We start from the raw sequence: 24,414 nt of genomic DNA, 5'->3' as shown, positions 1-24,414 counted from the left end.
CACCCCCTCTAGGAAGTGTCCCCTGACTGCCCAGGCCAGAGTGCCTGCTCCACCTCTGTGGCCTCACAACATCTGTGTTTTCCCCGTCAAGGCCCTAGCCTCAAAGAATTACATCTGCTACTGTTCTCTACAGAGAGCATCACAAGGGCAGTGGCTGATCTCACTTGCACTCCTGAGTCCTCTAAAGAGACTGCCAGAATTGACAGCACTCCCCTCTGCATCCAAATCCTTACTGCAGACTTAAGAAACAATCACTGCCTCTTGTCGAATCTCAGTTTTTTTCATCTGTTAAATGGGGATGGTGAAAAGATCTATCCCTCTACATTGTTGGGAAGATAAAACGATGTTTGCAAGGCACAGGGCCTGACACATACCTGTAGGATATACTGCGTTCCAGGCATTGTTCTAGACCCTTCTCCTATGTCATAACACCCCAATATAAGAGGTGCTTTTACAGATGGAGAAACTGAGGCACAGAAAGGTAGAATAACTTCTTCAAAGCTTCCCAGGGAGTAGTGGTGGAGTCAGTAAAAGTTTTCCGCAAAGGCCCAGATCATTAATATTTCAGGTCCTACAGGCCAGGCAGTCTCTGTTGTAACTACTCAGATCTGCTGATGTAGTGTGAAGGCAGCCATGTGTTAACAAATGGGAATGACTGTGTTCCAATAAAGTTTTATTTATACATTCAAACAGCAGGCCTGATTTGGACTACAGGCTGTAGTATGTTGAAATCTGCTTTACATTGCACTATACTCTAAGCAAGTGGCAGATGCGTTCGTTATTATTATCGGACTATTAGTTTTCTGATTCTAGTCCAATGCCTGGAACAATTAAGCTCTTAACAAATAGTTTTTGAGCCAAGTGCAGTGGCTCACACCTGTAATTTCAACAGTCTGGGAGGCTTAGGTGGGAAGATCACTTGCGCCCAAAAGTTTGAGACCAGCCTGGTCAACACAACAAGACCTGTCTCTACAAAAACCTTAAAACTTAGCCAGGTGTGGTGGCAGATACCTGTATTCTCAGCTACTCGGGAGGCTGAAGTGGGAGAATTGCTTGAACCCAGGAATTTGTGGCTGCAGTGAGCCATAATTGCACCATTGTACTTCAGCCTGGGTGACAGAGTGAGATCCTGTCTCTAAATTTTAAAATAATAGTAATAGTTTTTGAGTTTGAATACAATGAAATTGGAAGCACCCGCTGCAGGAAGGCATAGGGTAAAGTACCTACCCATATTTCTGCTAGGCTTACTTCCTCAATATTACTTCCAGCCAGGGAAAGGGGAAGGGGAATGCCAGGACGAAGCTGGGACAAGGACTGAGGATGCCTCGATTTTAGGGTGAGCAGTAGCCATGGGAGCTTCAACGAGCCTTTTACAACCAGGCTTCCAATTTCTCTTTTTTTCTTTTTCTTTTCTCTTTTTTTTTTTTTTTTTTTTTTTTTTGAGATGGAGTCTTGCTCTTTTGCCAGGCTGGAGTGCAGTGGTGCGATCTCAGCTCACTGCAACCTCCGCCTCCCGGGTTCAAGCGATTCTCCTGCGTTAGCCTCCCGAGTAGCTGGGACTACAGGCATGTGCCACCACTCCCAGCTAATTTTTAGTATTTTTAGTAGAGATGGGGTTTCACCATGTTGGCCAGAATGGTCTCAATCTCTTGACTTCGTGATCCACCTGCCTTGGCCTCCCAAAGTGCTGGGATTACAGGTGTGAGTCACCGCACCCGGCCCAATTTCTCATTTTCTAAACAGGATGAGTAATGCCAGTTCTGCCTACTCGCCAGGGCTCCTCTGACCTGAGAGGAGACAGTGCTTTACGCATCTTCTGCAATGCGACTTTGATAAAAACCCCTCTTAGGACGCAGGTGGGATTTAGTCCTTGTGAGGTCAAAGCCCCAGTCCCGTTCTCATCTAATCTCCAAGGATTGATGACCGCCACCTTGGAAGGAGGGAGACTCGGGTTGCCTCTGGGCATCTATTAATGATGCAGCCACAACTTGTGCCTGGAAATATGCAGCCCAGCATCGGCCCTAGTCAATCATTGACATTGCATTCACACTTCAGTTGTCACCGTGTCCTCTGGCACAGAGCCAAGTACCAAAGGAGGTCCCCAACAAGGGCAGTGCCTGATCTGCAGGCACAAAGGAATCAACAGTTTGCAGAGTTCATAGCTACTTTGGTTCCACAGGGGCCAGAGGGGCAAATGGAGCTCACACATCCCCAAGAAGGTGGCCCAAGATCAAGTTTCCTCAAACCAGCTTCCCTAATGATTCATTCAGCCCCTTCATTCATTCTAGAAAGATTCCTTAAGCACCTACGATGTGCCAAGCATTATAGGAGCTTACTGGGAGCTCACACTGAACAAGCTAGCAAAAAATCATCATCATCATTTCAAGAAGCGATAAACTCCATGAAGAAAATGGAGCAGCTCGGCTGGGTGCTGTGGGTCACGCCTGTAATCCCAGCACAGACAAAACCTTGTCTCTACTAAAAAGTGCTTAAAAATTAGCTAGGTGTGGGCTGGGCGTGGTGGCTCAAGCCTGTAATGCCAGCCCTTTGGGAGGCTGAGGCGGGAAGATCGCCTGGAGTTCAAGACCAGCCTGGCCAACATGGTGAAACCCTGTCTCTACCAATACTAAAAAATTAGCCGGGCATGGTGGCACACGCCTGTAGTCCCACCTACTTGGGAGGCTGAGCCAGGAGAATCACTGGAACTTGGGAGGCAAAGGTGCAGTGAGCCAAGATTGAGCCACGCATTCTAGCCTGGGTGACAGAAGGGTTAATTTTCTCCAAAAAAAAAAAAAAAAAAAAGGCCCTAAAATGAGAACAACTTAATGCCCATCAGCAGAGAATGGACAAATAAGTTGTGAAATATTCACAGCAGGGGAAATGAATCTTCAAGTACATGAAAAACTGTGGCTGAAACTCACCAACATAATGAAACCAGAGCCAAGAACATTTATATGAAGTTCAGGAACAGGGCAGACTAATGTATGCTGTTAGAAGTTAGGGCAGTGATAGAATACTATACAGCCATAAAAAGGAATGAGATCATGTCCTTTGCAGGGACATGGATGAAGCTGGAATTCATCATCCTCACCAAATTAGCACAGGAACAGAAAACCAAACACCGCCTATTTTCACTCATAAACGGGAGTTGAACAATGAGAACACATGGACACAGGGAGGGGAACATCACACATTGGGGTCTGTCGGGGTGGAGGGCGGGGGAAGGGAGAGCATTAGGACAGACACCTAATGCATGCGGGGCTTAAAGCCTAGGTGACAGGTTGATAGGTGCAGCAAAGCACCATGGCACGTGTATACCTATATAATAAACCTGCGTGTTCTGCACATATATCCCAGAACTTAAAGTAAAATAAAAAGAAGAAGAAGGAGAAGGAGAGGGAGAGGAAGAAGGAGAAGGAGAAGGAGGAGGAGGAAGAGGAGGAGGAGGAGAAGAAGAAGAGAGGAGGAGGAAGTTAGGGTGGTGGTTACTCTTGGATGTGGGGGGAGTAGAATCTGGGAGTGAGCACAACAGGGACTGCTGAGGATCTGATGATGTTCTAGTTCTTGATTTGGGTTGTAGTTACACAGGTGTGTTCATTTTGTAAAAATCCATCTAACTATACATTATCATTTATGCACCTTTCTGCATGTAAATTTACTTTTTAAGTTTTTGAAAAGGCTTCATGTTCTCATGAAATAAAGCAAATATACCGAAGGTAGAGCCTTTGCAGTTGATTTAGTAGCTCAGGGTGCATTCATCAAGCCTCAGGCAGCAATTTGTCCTGCTACAGGACTTTGTATAGGCCGCTTGCTTCTCCTAGAAGACTTTCCCTCTCCTTAATGCCTCCTAGTTAACTCCAGTGCATTCTTTTCTTTTCTTTCCTCTTTTTTTTTTTTTTTTTTTTTTTTGAGACAGAGTCTTGCTCTGTCGTCCAGGCTAGAGGGCAGTGGTACGATCTCAGCTCACTGCAGTCTCCATCTCCTGGGTTCAAGCGATTCTCCCGCCTCAGCCTCCTGAGTAGCTGGGATTATAGGTGTGTGCCACCATGCCCGGTTAATTTTTTGTATTTTTAGTAGAGGCAGAATTTCACCATGTTAGCCAGGATGGTCTCGATCTCCTGATCTTGTGATCTGCCTGCCTTGGCCTCTTAAAGTGCTGAGATTACAGGCGTGAGCCACTCTGTCTGGCCCAGTGCATTCTTTAGTTTACAGCTCATCCGCAATTTCCTCCAGGAAGTCCTCCTTGACTTCACAGTCTACATCAGGCATCTTTGCTACAGACCGGCAGAATTTTGATTTCAATTATTTCCTTTGGGTATAATGATGCCCTTGTTTGTGTATTTATTTGATTGTTGTCTTCATCAACAGAATGAGAGCTGTGAAAGGTGGTAATGTGTTTATTTCTGTTAAACCTTATATCTCCAGGGCTGAGTACAGCACTTAATAGTAAGCACTCGATACATATTTGCCAAGTAAATAAATGAGGGAAGAAATAAATAGTGAGTAAATGAATAACAGTCTGTGGATGTAGTTCAAAGCTACTCACAATGAATGTTGCTTTATCTCATAAATTTATTTATTTATTTTAGAGACAAGGTCTCACTCTGTGTCCCAGGCTGATTATAGCTCACTGCAGCCTTGAACTCCTGGGCTCAAGCAATCCTTCTACCTCAGCCTCCCAAATAGCTGGGACTGCAGGCACATGCCACAATGCCTGGCTAATTTTTTTTTTTTTTTTTTTTTTTTGTAGAGCTGAATGTCTGACTGTGTTACCCAGACTGGCCCCAAACTCCTGGCCTCAAGTGACTTTCCTGCGTTGGTCTCCCGAAGTGCTAGAAAATAGGCATGGGCCACCATGCTTAGCTCATAAACTCATTTAAAATGTTCACTTTTAATGTTCTATAGCAGATACAAATATATAATATTTTACATTACTTTCCATCATGTGAAACTGATAATCCTAGAAAAACACATGTTCACCTGTGTGTAGCCTTCTGTACCTTCTGGCTCACCAATTCATCTTTCCAGATATGATAGATGTGTCTTAATTTCAGAAGCTAAGACTTTTGTGTGCTTGACACCACCCATGCGATAGCTGAGAAATGGAAGTCAGGAGTGGATGACCTTAGAGGGCATTTGAATCTCAGCTGAGGAATGGGGGACACAGAAGGATAATAGGATTTTCCCAAGGTTACAGAGCTAGGTGGTCTTTCCAGTTATATTTTATCGAGATTTTAAAAAATAAATCAATCTTCCTGTCACCTTGGAGAGTGCATAGGAAAAGAAGTCTGGAAATGCCTCCTCCTAAATTTGATCTTCAGGTTTGCTAGTTGGGTGCCTGTTGGCAGTTGAACCTTGGTTTCCTCATCTGCAAAATGGGGAGAGTAAAAGTATCCATTTCGTAGATGATTGTGAAGATTTAATACATGCAAAACATTCAGCACAGTGTCTGGGCTCGGTGAGTGCTCATAACATTTAGCTGCTATTGTTAATGTCCATGCTTGGAGCTTGGTGAAGAGGGGAATGGAGGAACTAACCTTGGCCTTCAAGGGATGGGAGCCTGAGACAAGAAGCTTCTATGCATTAAACTGGAGAAAGACCAGCTTTTTGCTTTGGTTCAAGAGGAAACTTCTCTGGTATCCATTTGACTGTGTCTTTCTCCAGGAGTGGTTGAATCTACTGCCTTAGTCGTTTGGTTGAGACGACAAATTAGCCAGAAAGCATTTTTGTTCAACAGCAGCGAGCAGGTGGCAGAGTTTGTGATATCCAGGCCCTTGGTCATCGTTGGCTTCTTCCAGGTACTGGGGCCAAGAGGTGGGAGGAGGCCTTCAACTGGTGAAAGTGCGGTGTCTGGGAGCGGATGAGTGATGAGACTCTTCTGTTTTGGTTGCCCAATTTTCTCCATCAAATGAGCTGGTTTTCAGGGGAAGCTCCAAGGGTTCAAATGAACAGGAATGGAGAGAAAAGAGAGAAGAATGGCATCTGTATTTAATGGGTTTTAACAGTATGGCTAATCTTCTTAGGGGTCCATTTAGAACATCACTTAATAAAAGGATATCTTAGTTTCTGGTTTCAGAGCCATTGTTCTCTATGAGTCTGAAGGCCACCAGCTGTGCTTGGGCCAGGCCAGTTTCTCTCCCTAACCTCTTTCCAAGCATTCTCATATATTAAAATCAATAGCACAGGATAAACATGCACTCATTCGAAAATACGCCAACCCTTAGAGGTGCAGTAGGAGGAGATGTTTGGGGAAGAACATAAGTAACTTAGATATAATCATGAAATGTCTCATAATAGCCTTACATATAGATTTTTTTCATATTTATAAATAACTTACAAATTGTTCTTGCTATTGGAGAATGAGTTTCTCATGTGTCTTGATTCATTTGCTATAAACTGGTGACTCCTCTCCTTCTCCTAGTAGAAGGCAGAACCTGGGCATTATATTTAACACAGAGAGAATATCTGCCTCTCTCCCTCACACCTTGCCACTTCTTTGAGAGGTGTTTGGCCTTAATTTTCTTTCAAGCTAAAGAATGAAAGCTGAAATTCTTGATATGAAGTTCACATTTTGTATAACATGTGATAAAATCAATTGTCTCTTCTGAAAGTAACTACGGAATAAATGTTAAAAGTCTCAATCATTGGGCTAGAACAGCCTTTACTCTAGCGATTGGAAAAGGTCACATTGATCAATTCTCTTCGTTGATCTCTGAGGGTTTGCCTAGCTTGGCTTTAGTCATAGCCAGAGAAGCGTTTTGAGTATGAAATACTCACGAAAGAGGATTTGGGTGACCAAGCCAAACCCCAGTACTTGAAAAAGTGAAGAGACGAATCAGCCACCACTGCTGTCTTTCCCTTATATAAGCCAGGCACCTTGATTTCTATCGAAGCCTTTCCAAACATCCTTTCCCAAACAGGATTTAGAGGAAGAAGTAGCAGAGTTGTTCTATGATGTGATCAAAGACTTTCCAGAGCTCACCTTTGGAGTCATAACGATTGGCAATGTCATTGGGCGTTTCCACGTCACCCTTGACAGCGTCCTGGTGTTCAAAAAGGTAGGATTTTGATCCTATTGCTGGTGAGGGGATATCCAGTTCAAAGTAGTGGAATCGTATGAGCTTTGGGTACAAATTCTGGTTCTGCCACTTGTGAGCTCAGTGGCATTGGACTAGTTGACTTCTGTGAAGTTACAGTCTCCCAGTGTGACTCCAGCCTTTTTAGCCATTTAAGCTTCTTCTCTTTATTTAACCAGTAAATGCAGTTCATCAAGGCTCAATCCTACACCCTCTTTTCTTCTACTCCATGCTTCCCCTTCTACCCTTCATCGGCAGTTACCATCGATGCTACACGCACATATCTTATAAATATCCATCTCCAGTGACATTTCTCTAATCTGCAGACCTTTGTGTACGACCAGATGTCTCAACATGGCTAAGCCCAAAGTCGTAATCTCCTCTCCAGGTCCTCTTCCAGTGTTTTCTCTTGCTCAAGGAGTGATGCAACCACTTCTCCCATCCAGTTAAACAAGTCAGAAAACCCAGCCAACATTCTAACACTTCCCTCTCCTTCACCTCTCATAGGCAATCCATCACCACAACCCTACTGACTTTATAACCAAAATATCTCTTTAATCATTAATTTCTATCTTTATTGATACCATCCTAGATCAAGAGTATAAAATGAGGGAGGAAGCCTATGCCCAGGGTTCGAAACCAGCCTGGGTGGTACAGTGAGACTACATCTTTCCAAAAAAAAAAAGTTATTCAGGCATGGTGGCAAGTGCTTATAGTCCTAGCTCCTCAGCAGGCTGAGGCAGGAGGATTGATTGAATCTGGGAGGTTGAGGCTGCAGTGAGCTGATTAAACCACTGCACTCCAGCCTGGGCAACAGAATGAGACCCTGTCTCAAAAAGAAAAACAAGAAATAAAAAGAATAATAATGATAAAAGAAAAACTTTAGACAAGTTAAATTGAAGAGCTTAATTGAACAAAGAACAATTCATGAATCAGGCATCCTCCCAAGCCAGAGTAGGCTCAGACAGACTCCAGCAAAGCCACATGGTGGAAGAAGATTTGTGGACAGAAAAAGCAAAGTGATGTACAAAAAACAGAAGTGAGGTTCAGAAACAGCAGGCAGGATTGGTTACAGCTCAGTGTTTGCCTTAGTTTAACAATGATTGAACAGTTGGCCACCTTTGATTGGCCAAAACTCAGTGATTGGCACAAGTGTAGGCTATGATGGTCTATTTACACCTCCGTTTAGGTTATAGTTCACTATGTATAGAGAAACGTTTAGGCCAAACTTAAAACATGTAAGGAGGCAGCTTTAGGCTAAGCTTGATTTAACACCTGTCAGTGAAGTCCTGAATCTCCTGGGACCGGGCTTGTCTTAATAGGAATGAGCCGTCAGTCATTAGTTGGAATAGTATGTGAGAAATTGCTCAGCCCTGGCACAGATATTTTAATATTTGATGGATTACAGAGCATGACAATGGCTGGGGCCATTAAGTCAATTACACTCCTTGTGGCCTGCCATAGATCTGAGATTTTCATGACTGTCACCTGCCCAGATTCCACCCACAGACTAATCTGGGCAGCCCTTCCTAGTTATTCACTACCTACATTACAGACTACACCTGACACCATCCCTCAGTGCTTTCCTTTCATCCAAGGAGAAAATGGTGCTATTTATATTTATTAAATGGCTATATCATGAAAGCTGCTGTCTTCCAATGTGTTTCTCCTTTGGTCCAAGGGAAAAATCGTGAACCGCCAAGAACTTATTAATGACAGTACCAACAAACAGGAACTCAATCGTGTCATAAAACAGCACCTTACAGATTTTGTGATCGAATACAACGCTGAGGTCAGTGAGTGAAGCGTCCCCAGGGGAAGGGGAACTGGGGCCACTGAGTGTGCTTGGGATGACGTATTTTCCCGGTCATTTCAGAATAAGGATCTGATTTACGAGTTGTACATCATGAGTCACATGCTGCTCTTCGTCTCCAAAAGCTCGGAGTCATTTGGAATCATAATTCAGCATTATAAGCTGGCGTCAAAGGAATTCCAAAACAAGGTTTGTAGAGTGCGCCATTGCTCTTTGGGACTCCAGGATGAGGATTCAAGACCTACAGACCCTGAGGGCGTTTGCCTGCCCTGCTTATTATAAATTGAATCAGGAAAGATTGGCACGTGCAATTGCCTGCCAGTTTTCTGATTTGCATGTCAACGCCTCATATCATTTACTATTTAATTTTAAATATGCCTCCCCCATTCTTCCTGCCCAGTGTCTCTTCAGGCCAAATCTACACTCCTTCGCTCGTCTTTGTAATAAGTCTACTCTGAGAACATGAAGGTCTGCCTGCTTTTTTGATGGGTCACTAACTGGACTGCATACACTAAGAGTGTTATCATTTGGCCGGGAAGTGGGGTGAGGAAAGACCACTGCTGTCTGAGGTCAGGGAACATGAAAGCCTGAAGGTGGGGCTTTCAGATTCTCTGGCAAGTAATTGCTAAGATTCTGGGCTTTAACATTGTGCAGACCCAGGTTCAAATTCTCTTTCTCTGGCAAACTACACTCAGGTGAGTTTCTTAACCCCATATTGAGGTCTCCTCATGTATGAAATGGACAGTTGTAGTAAGAATTAGAAAATATATATGTAAAGCAATGAGCTTTACAATCAATGGTGCTTTTTATTATCGTCATCATCACCATTAGAAACAAATGTTTCCCCTAAGCTATTCCTGTATTTAAGGTAGTTAGCAGTACCTGAACTATGGAAACTGTTTGATTAATTTTTCTCTTCATCTTTACAGGAAGTAGAATCACGGCAGGGTTTTTTTTTTTTCTCTTTTGAAAAACAAATTAATCTGAAATTAAATAAAACAATTGAGAACTTTACAACCTAAAATAAAGAAAGCCACTAGGGTATAACATATGTAATGTTCATGCTACATCCCACCACATTATTTTCAAAAAAGATGGTTCGAATCACAGAAATAATTCATCTTGTTAAATATATTTCTTGGGGGCTTTTTTTTTTTTTTTTCCAATTTTACTCCAAGTTTTTGGATATAGTTAAATCGATTGCAACCTGATTGCTTTTTCTCTATTTCTCCGATTTTCTAGTAGTCAATGCTTAGCCATTATACCATTCTTTTTAACTCTTTAATCTTCCTGGTGTTTACTTTGGCTTACATCAGAAGACGAAGTTCTAAATTGCAGTCACTCTAGTGAGTTTCCCAAATGCCGTTTATGGATTGTGATCCATTTCACAGCCAACGATGAACAGTTGAATGGATACTGTTTCAACAGATTGCACCTCTTATCTTGCTCACCTCTGTGCTCCAGTGCCAACAGAAGGTAGCAAATATTTGTTGAAAGTACACAAGGATGGTTTTAATATGTTTGCTGTGTTTTTCAATTTCCCTGGCACCTAGAAGAGGAGCACACAGTGGGGCCTTTAATCTGATGAATGAATGAACTGAAAGTATCTGACCCTAGGTGGCTGCAGCAGTGGCCTCTAACTCATCTCCCTACTTCCACTTTTGCTTCTTCTCTGCAACCAGAATGACCTTCTCAAAATTTTTAGCATGTCACGTTCTAGCTTACCATCCTTCAGTGGCCCACCATTATGTTCAGACTAAACCCAAGCTCCTTACTGGATCTCTGACCTCATCTTCAACAGGCTCTGACCTTGTCTCTTTTGTCTCTCTCCCTCATGGTGCTGAAGTTGTTACTGGAAAGGGGTCCTGATCCAGACCCTAAGAGATGGTGCTTGGATCTCGTACCAGAAAGAATTCAGGGCCAGTTCGTAAAGTGAAAGCAAGTTTGTTAGGAAAGTAAAGGAATAAAGAATGGCTGTTCCATAGACAGAGCAGCCCCAAGGGCGGCTGGTTGCCATTTTTATGGTTATTTATTGATGATATGCTAAACAAGGAGTGGATTATTCATGCTTCCCTTTTTTAGACCATATGGGGTAACTTGCTGACATTGCCATGGCATTTGTAAACTGTCATGGCGCTGGTGGGAGTGTTGCGGTGAGGACAACCAGAGATCACTCTCGTTACCATCTCGGTTTTGGTGGGTTTTGGCCGGCTTCTTTACTGCAAACTGTTTTATCAGCAAGGTCTTTATGACCTGTATCTTGTGCCGACCTCCTATCTCATTCTGTGACTAAGAATGCCTAAACCGTCTGGGAAAGCAGCCCCATAGGTCTCAGCCTCATTTTACCCAGCCTGGATTCAGGATGAAGTTGCTCTGGTTTAAACACCTCTGATGAAGCCACACTGACATTTCTTTTCTACTCCCAGAACATGGTAAGCTCTCTAGGTGTTTGTTTTGTCTTCAGGCCTTTGCACTGGCAGTTTCCACCACCCGGAATGCTCTTCTGTGACTTGTTACTATCTACTATATCCCAGTTGAAAAGTGACCTCCTCAGGTTCTCCTCTTGACCACCCTACCTAATCCTGAGCCCCTACCTTACCCCATCTGGGCAGTTACTCTCTATCGCATTGCCCTGTTTTATTGTCTAATTGGCACTCCTTGCTGTTTGACTTTATAAGTTCATTCACTCATTTGTTGTCTGTCTTCTCCACTAGAACATAAGCTCCCTGAGGGGAGGGATTTTGTCTGCTTTGGGCATGGTTGTGTCCTCAGTGCTTAGTAAAATGGCTCACACATAGTAGGCACTCCATGAATGTTTGTTGAATGAATGAATGAATGAAGTCATGAATTTCCTTGATAGAATAATTTTGAATAATAATAATTGTCACGTATTGAACACTTTCTACCTGCCAGTCTCTGAACTAAGCCTTTCCATACATTGTCCTGTTTAATTCTCACTGCCTAGAAGACAGGCATTGTGATAATCATTTTACAGATCAGGAAACTGATGAAACAGAATGAAAGCTCAGGGCTTCCTGACCTCCTGAAATTATGTGGATGGAGCACAGCACAAGGAGGCTGAAGCCAGGCTGGTGGCTACTGCCTGTCATGCATTTCGGTGCAGAGCTGCACCTGTCTTCGTTACGTTTTGCAGAGGTGCTCCACAGACCCCACCATGTGCATCCCCTTAGTCCACAGCCTTCCAACAGTTTTTCTCCATTGGCAAAGGATCCAGAGAGACAAGGGTTTTGTTTTCTTTGGCAGATCCTTTTCATCCTTGTGAATGCAGATGAACCCAGAAATAGACGTGTCTTTGAGTACTTCCGGGTCACAGAGGTTGATATACCATCTGTCCAAATCCTAAACTTGAGTTCTGATGCCAGGTACAAAATGCCTTCGGATGACATAACCTACGAAAACCTCAAGAAATTTGGCCATAGCTTCCTGAGTAAAAATGCCAAGGTAGGTTTGTTCTTGGACAAGGTTTATCCAGAACCTCAAAATCATCTCCTTCTCATAATTCTGCCAGCTTTGATCATTCTCCTCACCTGTATGTGGAGGCAGAATAAAGATCAACTTTGTGGCTCAATGTGGGGAAATTCCCCGTCTCCCCACCTCAAATCTATCCAACTTCGGACCTATCCCAAGCCTATGGTTCCTCCACTCATTCTTAGTTGTAAAATGGAGGCATTTTCTTTGCAGGAATTCACAATAGAAATGCAGGCACTCTTGCTCTCTAAAACGAGGCTCTTCTTCTCCTATCACCTCCAATGTGAATGATCTACTTGGTCCAAGAGTATATGCTTGCTTTGAGGAGGAGAAGCGGGATGGATCTACAGGGCAATCAGGACTTAGCCTCAAAAGCTTTAGGGACCTTTTGGTTGGATGGGGTTAGAAGGGGGCTCGTCTATATTGCTGGCAGGAAGGAGAGGCTGCAGAAACATGGAACACGTAGTCTAGTCATCCACTGCCTATGTCTCCACAGCTACTCTGCTGAGTAAGGTAACCATATCATTTATTTTCCAAAGTAGGACATTATGGGAGTAAAGGATTCTGGAATGGGCCAGCTGTGGTGGCTCATACCTGTAATCCCAGCAGTTTGCAAGCCTGAGGCAAGAGGATCGCTTGAGTCCAGGAGTTCAAGACCAGCCTGGCCAACACAGCAAGATCTTACCTTGACAAAAAATTTAAAAATTAGCCAGGTGTGTTGGTGTTAGGAGGCTGAGGCAGGAGCATTGCTTGAGCCTAGATATCAAGGCTACAGTGAGCTACGGTCACACCACTGCACTCCAGCCTGGGCCACAGAGGAAGACCTCTCCCCACAACCCAAAAAACATAAAATCTGGAACAACAGAAGTAAATTGAGACTCTCCAGACAAACCCAAATGATGGACCCCTTACCTGAGTCCTCTACTGCCTTTTGTCCATTCCCCCAGAGCCTTCTCTACAGAAGCTGTCTTGTGTGCACAGCATTTTCATGGGCCGAGTGGTGAGGCTGCTGTCCTTCTTTCCACTTCCAATGCATTCTCGTTCTTTCACCTTTAGAAACCCCAGATGCCTTGGATCTCATGCTTTTTGACCCTGTGCTCTCACCCTCTTGTTGCTGCTCTCTGACTATCTCCCTTCACTCTCTGAGGACTTAAGCTCCTGATGGCAGCCTTTCCCTAAGCCCCAACTCTGCCATCATTTCCAGAGATGTCAGTGTCCACAACCCTGGTCTCCTCCAGCAGCTGATGTGTCCATGCCATGTCGACTCCCTGCTCCCATGCCCACAACCTGGAGACTGCAGCACCTTCCAATGCCTGACTTTCCCTCTAGGACACACATGGCTACGATTCCTCATCCTTCTCATTGCCCCCAACCTCCTGATCCCATTTCTCTTTAGTGCCCCGTCTGCGAACTTGCATTCCATCATTCATTGCTCTGATGATGATTTCCTTAACTCTTTTATCCCCTCCATCTTCTGCCTCCTCTACACCCCATAGTACTCACTAGGCAAAGTTCCAACTCTGGCTGAACCCCCTTAACTTCCCTGCTTCCAGACCAACATCACCACGAGGGTGGCTGGCTTCATGGCATTGCAAACCAGCCTCCCATGGACTTTGAGAAAAGTCCTGGCATCCACATGGAAATTTCTGTTAGTGTGTTCATTTTTAAATCCCAGAGTCTCTCTCTCCTCATATCCCATTCCCACCCACTCTTGGCTGAGCACTCTACCCCTAGATCACTAAGAAAATAGATGTCTTTACATTGGGTCCTCCTCACTTTCCATCACCATGTCTAAAATCCTACCTGGAATACTACCCATCCTCTCTCTCTCTCTCCCTTGCAGTTAGATATGAGGTGGTGTCTGTCTCCCTCGCAAAGGCCAACATGTCTTCTTATGCTGTTAGAGCAGAGATGGGCATCCTCTACAAAATCTATGAGATTCACCTGATCTGAGCCATTCCCCACAATTGTCACCATCTTCTATCTCCCATGCCCCATGGCTGCCCCATTTGTGCTCCCACTGACAGAATCTTTAAGTGCTTTCCAGAGGCTGGAGGGGGTGCGGTGAGGGAGGACCCTGTGGAAGAAGAGGCTGTGAGCCAGACAGAGGCTGCATAGCAAGAGCCAACATGGTGAAACCCCGCTAGTGTTTCAAAAAATATAAAACACTAGCCAGGCATGGTGGCATGCACCTGTAGTCCCAGTTACTCAGGAGGCTGAGGCAGGAGAATCGCTTGAACCCAGGAGGTGGAGGTTGCAGTGAGCCCAGATCCCACCACTGCACTCCAGCCTGGGTGACAGAAAAAAAATCTGTCTCCAAAAAAAAAAAAAAAAAAAAAAAAAAAAGAAGAAGAATTTGATTTCCTAAGAGCAATGATAGAAGCCAGATTTGGTGAAAATAGAGCCCTGTTTATAAAGAATAAAGGTGTGGGAGGATTGGGAGGAGATGCGGGGAGAACATCTGGAGGCTCTTCTGGCAATCGAGATGAGAGACGGAGGCAACCTGGATTTGGTCAGTAACTGTGCAGATGGAGAAAAGGATGTGGATTCAGGAGACATTCAGGAGGCAATGGTTGTAGATAAAAAATTTGTTTTGAGATTTCCAACACTTACTTCAAAGAGAAGCAAAAGCTGAGCTCATTTTTTGTTCATTCATTTGCAAAACATTTATTGAGGATCTACTATGTACCAGGCAGTGGACACTCAATGGCGAGGAAAGAAAAATCTCTTCTGACATTCCATCTAGTATGGTAGAGACACATTAATCAAATAATTAGAAAAAGAAATATAAATAGTAAACGTAAATAAGTGATACAAGAAAAAGCGCTGAGTATTATGAGAATTCATGGCAGCGAGTCCTCATCTAGACCAGGGGAGGGTCAAGGAAGTCCTCCCTTGGGTCATTCTGAGGCATACATTTTGAGTCACCCAGATGAATAAGGGAGGGTAGGAATCAGGCTGACATGGGGAGGCCTGTTAGCCGGAAGGAACAGCATTAACAAAGGCCTGAGCTGGGAGGAAGGTTGGCCATTTGGATAAGCTGAAGACCAACATGGCTGAGGAAAGAAAAGAGAAGACTTCCTTTATTGCAGGGACCAATCAAAGTATGATCAAGGTTTCATAAGTCATGTAAATGGTCTTGATCTTGATTCTTAGAGTAATTGAGGACAACTAATTTTTTTTTTTTTTTTTTTTTTTTTTTTTGAGATGAAGTCTTGCTCTGTCAACCAGCCTGGCGTGCAGTAGCACAATCTTTGCTCACTGCAACTTCCGCCTCCTGGGTTCAAGCAATTCTCCTGCCTCAGCCTCCTGAGTAGCTGGGATTACAGGTGCATGCCACCACACCCAGCTAATATTTGTATTTTTTCCTTTTTTAGTAGAGACAAGGTTTCACCATGTTGGCCAGGCTGGTCTCGAACTCCTGACTTCATGATCCGCCCACCTCAGCCTCCCAAAGTGCTGCGATTACAGGCGTGAGCCACTGCACCAGGCTTAAAGCTTCTTTTTATAAAATCTGAGAATCCATCCCAGTTTGAAGCTTTGTCTGCTCTTTAGTCCCCCGACCCCAAATTGCCCTGAACCATCCAGGGTTGACATCAAGCTCATGATCCATCTCAGTATTTCAAACTCTTTTCTAAGGCTCTTGTGAAAAGACACAAGAAAACCTTTAGTTGTTTCCAGTCAGGGTGGGGAGGCCCACAACTTCGAAACCCTTTCTGAAGATTCTTAGACCTTTCAAATGTGCTTCCTAGAAACATCAATCCAGTGAACAGGTTCCAAAGCACTGGGACCAGGGACTGGTTAAGCAGCTCGTGGGGAAGAACTTCAACATAGTCGTCTTTGACAAAGAAAAGGACGTGTTTGTGATGTTCTGTAAGTACCTTCAAGAGGGGTTGGGAGGTAACGAGTGCCAAAATTATGTTTCAGCTGTTTCTCCTGAATTCTTCGGCACTGAAATCTCTAAAACCCGTCAATGCACCATGCCAAGGACGGTCTTCAGATACCCAAAGAGATTGACTCAAGATGCTATCAGGAACAATGCAACTCTGGCCCCCAGAAATGTAATTCTTGGAATGTATGCAATGCCTTCCATATAACCCAGGCCTGTGGCTGTTTCTAAAAACAATAATGCTGATGGCTAACAATGTTTGATTGGATGCTGTAGCATATTGGGCTTTATTCTAAGCCATTGCATACATTATCTCATTTATTCCTTACAACATCCTTTTGAAAGTAGCTACTTTTATTGCTCTGACTTTGCAGATGACTAAATAGAGTCTCAGGGAGGTGAAGACATTTTTTCCAGTATCTTGCAGCCAAAGTGCTGGAACTGGGATTTGAATTTAGGCATCTGATTGTAGCACCTGCACTCCTAACTGCTGTACAGGATTTCTTTGCTTCTGGCTTTAGATTACTTGTCAAATGGCCCATAGGAGGTGGGGACCCCAATCCTTCATGTACAGTACTTAGCCTGTCTGACATTTTGTAAGCACTTGATAAGTGAAAATTGCTACTGCTGTTGTTATTTCTATTATTACAATTACTTCCAGGGCTCACCTAAGAACTATTGCCCTTTTCGCATTGTTTCTGATATGCACTTGAGAGAAAAAGCCAGAGATGTTCTCTCCCACACTGAGACACAGAGAAAGGTGATACTGAAGTTCCTTCAGACATCTCTTTAACATTTAATAAGCCCTTACAATGAGTCAAGCATGAGTTTGCTGTTGACACACCTGCTCTACAGAGCTGTGTAACAAGCTTGTGAGGAAGGTATGGTGGTTTTCCCCATGTCACACATCAGGGAACCCCACCTCGGAGAGGTTAATGACCTTACCCTAGGTCACACAGTAAGCAGCAAGACAAGAAGTTTAATGCAAGCTCTGATGCTATTACTTTCTTGAGGGTAAGACAAGGGCTACACTGCATCATGCAGTCCTTTTACAATCACTCTGAAAGGGACTCTTATTCACAGAGTGAGGTGCTTAAGGTCTGTGGCTGAATCACCAAGATCCGCTACCTTTTATTGAGAGGCTGGGTGCAGCCATTCTGTACTTACGTCACACTCAGAGTTATGAGACTGTCCATTTCATTTTGATAAAAGGCAAAATCAGCTTCATTTTCTTGGAAGTAGTGCTACGGGATTGGCCCCCTGGGGCTGCAACCATTATGCCCCCTCCTGTTCTGACCCAGGACCCGCTGAGTGCTAGTGGGGCTGCCAGAGATACTGCAGGCAGCGGGGATGGCCATGGAGACACTTGGCTTGTAAATGGGGGATGATCATCTGAAGGTGGCGTGTCTGGGGGCTTTTGAGGCCATTTCTCTTACAGAGCCAGAAACTGAACTTTGAGCTCTAGTAGAAGGACAAGCAGGTAAGGTTTGCTTTCCCTTGGATTGGAGCAGGTCTCTGGTTTCCAGAGGCCCAGAAGCCTGGACCACATTTAAAGACCAAAGAACTGTCCACAAGAAAGTTCAGTGTCCCCTGTCCAAGAGTAGTTATTATACCTGTCACACTTCTTGGGGATATTCTCCTCCACTGAATTATATATGTATAATGACATGACATGTAATTGCATATACATGACATGACATAACATAACATATATATGTTATGTTATATTAATCTCTACCTGTGGTATAGTGGTCACTAGTCAAAGCAGCCTGTCTTTAAACCCCGCTTCTTCTGCTTAACTACTCTGGTCTGAAAAGTGAAATTACTGCATAACTTTGGGCAAGTTCCCAAACCTCTATTGTGAAAAACCCCTGTGCTATAATGCGTATGCACACACACACACACACACTTTTTGGCATAACATAAAAAGTCATATAGCATAAATATTGTTCTTGGCTTTCTTCTTCTACTAGAGTGCAACACTATGTTAAAAGAAAGAAATTTTAAAAGAAGAAAAAAAGAAAAAAAGCAAGCTGGGCACAGTGGCACAAGCCTGTAGTCCCAGCAACTCAGGAAGCTGAGATGGAAGGATTTCTTGAGCCCGGGAGTTTGAGTTTGAGCCCAACCTGGGCAACATAGTAAGACCTTGCCTCTAAAAAGCAAAACAAAAAAATAAAAGAAAACATGAATACACTAAAAGTGTTAGTATTTAGGTAGAAGAGAGCTGTTATTTTTTTCTTTTTCTTTTTTTATTTTTTGTTTTTGTTTTTTGTTTGTTTGTTTGTTTTGTTTTTGAGGTGGAGTCTTTCTCTGTCACCCAGGCTGGAGTGCAGTGGCACAATCTCAGCTCATTGCAACTTCTGCCTCCCAGGTTCAAGTGATTCTCCTGCCTCAGCCTCCTGAGAAGCTGAGATTACAGGCGCATGCCACCATGCTAGGCTAATTTTTGTATTGTTAGTAGAGATGTGGTTTCACCACGTTGGTCAGGCTGGTCTTGAACTCCTGACCTTGTGATCCACCTGCCTCAGCCTCCCAAAGTGCTGGGATTATAGGCGTGAACCACTGCACCCGGCCAAAGCTATTTTTTTTCTAATTTATCAAATAACAATCAGGTACTATGGCTGAAATGTAAAAATAACCTGATATATGATTAAAAGAAAGAGGGAGTGCAATTGGCAAAACAGCAGGACCACAAGGGAAACACAGTGATGCCATGTGTTGGGTGGCGCCAGCTTTCTGGATCTTCATCAATGTGAGTCTGAGCCATGATCCTTCTCTTCCAGATGCACCCTGGTCTAAAAAGTGCAAGATGCTGTTCCCACTGTTGGAGGAATTGGGCAGAAAGTATCAAAACCATTCCACGATCGTCATTGCCAAGATCGACATCACAGCAAATGACATTCAGCTGATGTACCTGGAACGGTACCCATTTTTCAGGCTGTTTCCCACCGACTCTCAACAAGTGAGGGGCTCTTGGGACACACATGGCTGAAAACAATGTTATGTTATTATCAGGGACTCAGTTTCTCCCTACCTCCAGCTGCGCTTTCTACCAAACCAGTTTTATTCTCAGCTGCGGCCACTATCCATCCTCTCACATTCAAGTTCAAAGAATATTTTCCAGTAGTTTGCACCAAAGTCCTGAGACTCACTATCATTGGGTGTAGCTTGCATATCCCTGACCCAATCACTGTGGCCAAGTGGATGTGGATGTTTTGATGGGCAAGCCTGGTTTATATGGTTCCTACTAGTATTGGGGCTGAGCTCTACCCTAACTATATGAAATAAGGTGGGAGGAATCTCCATGAGAATACTGGATGTCGGGTATTACTAGATGAAGGAAAAAATACATGCTAGAGACAAACAATGTCATTTCCACCTTGGGATTAGTCATCAGCCATAACCAGTGTTGATAGAACCCACTCTCCATGCCGTGTCCATGCATGGGAAAGAGCATCAGTCAAAGAAACGTGAGCCTAGGTTTCTGCTCCTTAGAAGAGTATGGATGAATGCAATTGAAATCAAGGGGGGGAGCAAGAGACTCTGGAGGGCAGATATGGCTGCAAGTCTCCGACTATGTGCTACAGGTAGGAAGTGTAGTCTGAACAAAGAGGTGGGCAGAAGGGTGACCCTGGCACTGTGGCAAGATTCCATTGTGACCCACTCTTTGCTCAGTCTGCACTGCAGAGGATGCATGTCGGGGAGTTGTGCAACTGAGGCTGGGCTGAGAGGATGAGGCTAAGGTCATAATCTCAAATTATCTGAAGAAGTTTGGGTGACCCGTGGACATGAAGAAGTTTCTGAACTTTCCTAAAGAGGAAGGGGGGTCGGGCGTGGTGCCTCATGCCTGTAATCTCATTACGTTAGGAGGCTGAGGCAGTTGGATCACGAGGTCAAGAGATCCAGACCATCCTGGCCAACATGGTGAAACCCCATCTCTACTAAAAATATAAAATTAGCCAGGCATGGTGGTGCATGTCTGTAGTCCCAAGTACCCAGGAGGCTGAGGCAGGGGAATTGCTTGAACCCGGGAGGCAGAGGTTGCAGTATGCTGAGATCACGCCACTGCACTCCAGCCTGGTGACAGAGCAAGATTCCGTCTCAAAAAAAAAAAAAAAAAAGGGAAAGAGAACGTATGATAACGGAGCACTGACCATATGCCAGATGCTTATGAAAATAACTATTCTTCCTCTTATTATTGTCACTATGATAACAATAATAATAATAACAAACGCCTATAGTGCTCATCACGAACCAGGTGCTGTTTTCCGTACTTCACATACCTCACTTCGTTTTATCCTTTTAACAACCCTATGAGGTAGGTACTATTTGGTCTCCATATTAGAGATGGGAAAACAGTCAGAGAAATTAAATAACCAGACCACACTGCAATAATGCAGCCAAAGTTTAAGGCTTCGCTGTGTGGTTTTACAGCCCATGCTTTCCTCCACTACATAACAATCCTATGACAGAGGCATTTTTATTATCCTTCCCTTGGAGCCATGGCACTGGAGGCTAAGACAAGTTAAGGAACCTGCATAACATACTCGGGGTTGTTAGGAATTTGACCCTGGGTTTACCTAGGTAGCAATCCTCGAGCATCTCTGCGGGAAGAGGATCCCATCCTGACCCTGTTCCATTTTCTTCCTAGGCTGTCCTGTATAAGGGAGAGCATACACTGAAGGGCTTCTCTGACTTCCTGGAAAGACACATCAAAACTAAGATTGAGGATGAGGATGAGGTAAGGGGCAACAGAAACACCTTGGATTATTCTGTCCCATACAGTATCCCTAGGAACTCAATGGACGACAAAAGAGTGTGCTTAGAGTTACATAATCTAGGGAGATGGTTGAGGATGGATGGAGAGCCATACAGTGTGGGTGACTCTACTAGTCACCTTTATTTCAAAGGCATTTACTATGGGAAGCAGAAATGGCAGACTTTAGAAACATCTAGAAAGACCGAGACTCTGAGGTAACACACAGATCCTTGCCTTGGGCCACACCCCTGGGACTGACCAGATGTCTTGGTGGGATTCTGCCCTCTGGCATTACTCTCCTGATGCATGAGACCACAGTCCGCTTTCTCCCCTAGCCATGCCTCAGTGAGGCCCTCTGCTGGACGGTGCCATCTGTATTAATTAAGACTTTCCGCTGGAAATTTCAGACACTACTCTTTGCTTTAAGCAACAGTGGGAATTTATCCCATATAACTGGTAGAACATCAGGTGTGGGTGGATCCAGAACCCAGGCTTGCTTTCTGTGTTCCCATCTCTGTTTTCCTTTATGTTGGTTTCATTCTCAAGTAGTCATTTCCCCACAGAAGTTCAAAGATTACACCACAGCTCCAAACTAACATCCTCCCAGTTTAGAAAGCAAGCAACTACTTCTTAGATGTCCCAGAAAATGTCATGGACAGAGATGTCATTAGCTAAGACTGGTCACCTGTCCAGTCCTGGAGCTAGTGGTGCAGGAGCCACATCTATAGACTTAGAACCTTTGGTTCCTCCCAAGGTCCTCTTACCTGAAGGGTGAAACCACAGTTGAGCATTTTACCACCCAAACCAAATGGATCTTTAGCATCTATGAAAACCCTGCAGTCCAAAGACTGATTCTCTCTGGGCACTTTCAGAAGAAGTAGCCTTGACTACTACAACCACAATGATCACATATTTCTCATCTATTTCTTTCTCCCTTTCTTCCCTCCCTCCCTTCTTCTTTCCACCTTTTCTTTCATAGCTATTGTCTGTTGAGCAAAATGAAGTGATAGAAGAGGAAGTGCGAGCTAAGGAAAAGGAGGTGTCTATGATGAAGAAAGAGTTATCTGAACAGCAGTCACCTGAGCTGGAGAACATGACCAAGCATGTATCCAAGCTGGAAGAGTCCACTGGGAAGAAGAGAATATCTGAGGAGGTGGTGGTGGTGGTGGCCAAACCAAAGGGACCTCCAACGCAAAAGAAGAAACCAAAAATCAAGGAAGAACTTTAGCTTCTCCAATACCAGGAAAGAAGATGCTCATTTTCCAGATCCTGGCATCATTTTCTGAGTGGATTGATCCCAATAAAAAGCATATATATTGTGGTAGGGTAGGTGGGGCAGGGGTGGGGCTGGATAATAAAACCTCTGAAGATCCTTGGCTCTGTTTTACTCATGACCTCTTTTTCCTGGTTGGTGCTCTCTTAGAAGAACTGTGTGACCTGGAATTCAGACAGGACTGCAAGGGAAGCCACAGTAGCAACAATCAATGAGTGTGTGCAACATGCTCGGCATTCATCTAGTTCTCACACCATCACTGAACTGGGGTTCATTAGCCCCATTTTATAGATGGGAAAAACTGAAGGACAGAGAGGTTAAGCAACCAGTCAGGATCACACAGGTGGAAAGCTGTTGAGATGCAACCAATCCCAGGCAATCACACTCCAAAGACTGTGTACTTAACCACTATGCTACCATCTCCTACCAGGTTAGGTGTCCCGAGAGTTTGGCTCAGTCTTTCAAATGAGGTGGATTGATTGTCTTACGCTTCATTTGGGCACAGTAAGAAAATGATGGAATCCCAAACCTGTCCCCAGACTTCCACCTCTCAGTAAATGGCCCATTCACTCCAGCAACCACTCCAGAATCATCAACAACTGCCTTTTTCTTCCTTCCTTCCTTCCTTTTTTTTTCTCTTTTTTTGGAAACAGGGTCTCGCTCCGTCACCCAGGCTACCCTATCCAGCCCCCCACCTACCCTACCACAATGATATATGCTTTTATTGGAATCAATCCACTCAGTGCAGTGGCGCGAACAAGGCTCACTGCAGCATCAGCCTCCTGGGCTCAAATGATCCTCCTGTCTCAGCCCCACAAGTAGCTGGGACTACAGGCGTGCACCACCACACCTGGCTACTTTCTGTATATTTTTGGAAAGATGCCCAGGCTGGTCTTGAACCTTGTTGCCCAGGCTGGTCTTGAACTCCTGAGCTCAGGCAACGCACCTGCCTCGACCTCCGCAAGTGCTGGGCTCAACTGCCTTCTTTTACTATCATAAAAGTAGCTTATCCATTCATGTGATTCCACCCACTTCCCTTCATCTCTCCACTGACTGTCACCTGCCATTTCTCAGCTGAAGTCTCCTAACTGGTCTTTTTGCTTCCCCTCTGTACCTGCCTCCCAGCACCCACCCTAAACCCCTCCATATTCCATACAACCACTGAGGCCATCTTTTAAAAAGCCATAGCCCTAAGCACTTACAACAGCACGTTGTTTAATTCTGTAATGCAGGGGTCCCCGGCCTCTTGATCGCTGACCGGTACAGGTAGGTGTCCTGTTAGGAACCCAGCAGCACAGCAGGAGGTGAGCGCCGGGTGAGTGAGTTTTACTGCCTGAGCTCCGCCTGGGTATTAGACTCTCATAGGAGCCTGAACCCTGTTGTGAACTGGGCATACGAGGAATCTAGGTTGCTGGCTCCTTATGAGAATCTAATGCCTGATGATCTGGCTTTAGATCTGTGCCGTTGAATGGTTTCATCCCACTTCTTATTTCCTAGTTTCATAACATTTCCCTCCTGACCCCCCAACCACACTCTCCTACTCCCCCCACCCCACCTTCCCACTCCCATCCTTGGAAAAATTGTCTTCCAGGAAACCGGTCCCTGATGCCAAAAAGATTGGGGACCGCTGCTATAATGGCATCTTTATTGCTTTTAGAATAAAATCTAGCCTGCCTACCACGCCTTCAACACTTTGAAAGGTCTGGCCCCACAGATCTCTCCCTCTCCCCCTCACATTTTTGGCTCCAGCCATACTTGCTGTCTACTCTTTGAACAAGCCAAATTCACTCTCTCTCTCTTCATGTTCCCTCTGCCTAAATGTACTTGCTTCAAAATACATTCCCCCAGGTCCTCACACAGCTGTGTCCTTTTAATGGTTCAAATCTCAGCTCACCTGTCACCACCTCCAAAAGGCATTCCTGGAGACCAGTAATTGAAAGAATCTTATTTTGTTGTGCAATGATATATTGCCTGATTCTCCAATTAATATGTAAGCCCCATGAAAGCAGATATACCTGGTTTTTTTTTTCTTGCTATATTCCCTTTGCCTAGAACTCTGCTTGGCACATAGTAGATGCTCAATAAATGCTCATGGACCTATCAAAAATTCCATTT

The 24,414-nt window shown here is 44.3% G+C and overlaps 1 protein-coding gene across 1 annotated transcript in view; it reads left to right on the top strand.

The window, feature by feature from the left end:
• Positions 1–22,403, top strand: part of PDILT (protein disulfide isomerase like, testis expressed) — a 44,982-nt gene extending 22,579 nt beyond the window's left edge. The window contains exons 4-12 of the mRNA XM_023225059.1: positions 5,665–5,798; positions 6,921–7,058; positions 8,758–8,868; positions 8,953–9,078; positions 12,154–12,351; positions 16,131–16,251; positions 19,051–19,229; positions 20,919–21,008; positions 22,006–22,403. Coding sequence (XP_023080827.1) covers positions 5,665–5,798; positions 6,921–7,058; positions 8,758–8,868; positions 8,953–9,078; positions 12,154–12,351; positions 16,131–16,251; positions 19,051–19,229; positions 20,919–21,008; positions 22,006–22,254 — 1,346 coding nt within the window. The 3' untranslated portion in view covers positions 22,255–22,403. The remainder of the gene's footprint in view (positions 1–5,664; positions 5,799–6,920; positions 7,059–8,757; positions 8,869–8,952; positions 9,079–12,153; positions 12,352–16,130; positions 16,252–19,050; positions 19,230–20,918; positions 21,009–22,005) is intronic.
• The last annotated feature ends 2,011 nt before the right edge of the window (positions 22,404–24,414 follow it).

The sequence above is a fragment of the Piliocolobus tephrosceles genome, chromosome 17 (assembly GCF_002776525.5).
Source record: "Piliocolobus tephrosceles isolate RC106 chromosome 17, ASM277652v3, whole genome shotgun sequence".
Taxonomy (NCBI): Eukaryota; Metazoa; Chordata; class Mammalia; order Primates; family Cercopithecidae; genus Piliocolobus; species Piliocolobus tephrosceles.
This window is presented reverse-complemented; position numbering and strand designations above follow the sequence as displayed.